Below are 2418 nucleotides of genomic sequence, written 5' to 3' on the forward strand. Positions count from 1 at the left end.
TTTTTTTTTTTTTTGTTTCTCCAGGTATTTGTTCTGAGTTCCGTAACTCTGGCGTGTGAGTTATACCCGAAGGAAAAACGTATCGTTATGACTGGTATATTTATGTTTATCTGGAGCATGCTAAGTTGTTTACTTGGGTTGATAGCCTATCTTTTCAAGGATTACAGTTGGAACACGTTATTTTTATTTAACGCTGTTGTATCAGGATATTTCTTAGTAGACTTATTGTAAGTACCCTTCACTCACCCACATTAGATTAGTTCTTCACGTTATTTCCTCCCTATTTTTCATGATCAACCCCTCCTTTACTACCCCCACTGCCGCCGCCACAACCATCACTATCAACAACGGCATCACCACACCAGCAACATAACCAACATCACACCCACAACCACAACCACCACCACCGCCACCACCACCATCTCCTACACAATATCAACAGGTTATGTATGTGTGTATGTATGTATGTATGTATGTATGTATGTATGTATTCATGCATGTATGTTCATGTGTAAGCCTTTGTATGTATTAGGTTGAGTAAACAGTAAGCAACGTTTTGAGCCATGAAGAATTTGTACTGAATTTTTGCAGAGTTTGGGATTTTTTGAACATTTTTTTTTCAATTGTCTGATAATACAGATATAGACTTGCCCAAATGTTGTTACACTCATCTGAATTGGAACTATCAAAGCGTGATATTCGAGCAATTTTGCTATTCAACTTCAAAAACGGGCGTACGGCAGCTGAAAATACTCGTGATATCTAGGAAACGTTTGGTGTGCAAATGACCAGTGAGTGGTTAGCTCGAAAACTGTTTAAACGATTTTGCAGTGGAGACTGAGCCTTGAAGATCGTGAGCGTAGTGGACGCCCGTCTGTCATCGATGATGGTCAATGAAAGACCGTCATTGAGAAAGATCCACGTAAAGCCACTCGATAACTGGAAAAAGAACTTCGAGTTAGCCAGAAAATTGCCCGCGATCATTTATATGCGATCGGAATATCAAAAGACCTCGACAAATGGGCATCACACGATTTGAATGAAAATCAGAAAATGCGCAGATATGAAATTTGCTCGTCGCTTCTTCTCCGTGACCAGTCCTATCCATTTCTCGATGGTATTGTAACTTGCGATGAAAAGTAGATTCTGTAAAAAATAAGGTTATGGTGTTTATTTGGTGGTGTAACTACTAGACTCATCCACTATTACTTTCTAAAACCCGGAAAAACCATTACTGCAGAAACATATTGCCATGGAATTGCCAAAATGAACGAAAAATTGCTACTCCTCCGTACCAGACTGGTCAAGACAAGAGGGCCAATCAATCTTTATGACAATGCTCGAGCACACGTTTCACTGATGACGCTCCAGAAGTTGAGGGAACTTGGCTACGAAGATCTTCCCCAGCCAGCTTATTCTCCAAACCTTTCTCCAACCGTCTAACCACTTTTTCAAGCACCTTGATGGTTTCCTGTGAGAGGAGTCCAAAACTCAAACCGATTCTGAAAGTGCGTTCAAAGAGTCAATAAGCTCCAGAATTCCAGATTTTTATGTTACCAGAATAAACAAACTTGTAACTCGTTGGTAAAATTGTTAATTGTAATGACACTTACTTTGATGAATAAAATTTCCGCATTGTGAAATATATTATGATTAATTTCATGTTTCAAAACGTTGCTTACTTTTTACAATATATATTGTTTCCTTGTCTTGCAATAACATCACTATTTACCGACGAATCTTTACGAAATCTGGTAGGGAGACTGAAGTGCGTGTCCACGCAGGATAAACCACCAAATGTTACATATTTCTTTATCTAAACTTTACTCTTGCAGGTTCATGGAAGAATCTCTCCGATGGTTATTTGCAAATTCGAAAATAAAAGCTGCAGAGGATATTCTCAAAAAGGCAGCAAGACAAAACAAAATTGATTTTGATAATGTCTGGAATATAACTTTAAAAGATGCCTCAAAACAACAAGTAGATAGCCATGTGAACGAAGCAAGTCATGAGAGCCAAAACCGTGGGACAATCAGCCCGATAGATGACACAGCGACCACAATTGTTGAGGATAAACAACCAAACATTGAAAAGGAAACCTCTACGTTTGCCAAGTTACTTGCTGTCTTTAAATTACCCTATTTGAGGAAAATTACTATCGTTGTCTCTATAGAATGGTAAGTTACATACTCTTATTGTTGCTGATGTTTTGACTCTTCTCATAAGGTGCGCGCGCGTGTGTGTGCATGTGTGTATGTATATATACATATATATAGTAATAAGAAAATGGAGGGAAATATGTGGTACTCATCAGCTTGCAGACATTGTACTATGTTAATTGACCTGTTTCTTTTATGTATATATATTTATACATGTGTGTGTATGTATGTACGTATATATATATATATATATATATAT

At 37.8% G+C, this 2418-nt stretch overlaps 1 protein-coding gene across 1 annotated transcript in view; it reads left to right on the forward strand.

Moving 5' to 3' along the window:
• Positions 1-2418, forward strand: part of LOC106869315 (solute carrier family 22 member 6-A) — a 29889-nt gene that overhangs the window by 13155 nt on the left and 14316 nt on the right. The window contains exons 4-5 of the mRNA XM_014915008.2: positions 25-227; positions 1836-2177. Of these exons, the coding sequence (XP_014770494.1) occupies positions 25-227; positions 1836-2177 (545 nt within the window). The remainder of the gene's footprint in view (positions 1-24; positions 228-1835; positions 2178-2418) is intronic.

This window comes from Octopus bimaculoides, chromosome 11 (genome assembly GCF_001194135.2).
Source record: "Octopus bimaculoides isolate UCB-OBI-ISO-001 chromosome 11, ASM119413v2, whole genome shotgun sequence".
NCBI lineage: Eukaryota > Metazoa > Mollusca > Cephalopoda > Octopoda > Octopodidae > Octopus > Octopus bimaculoides.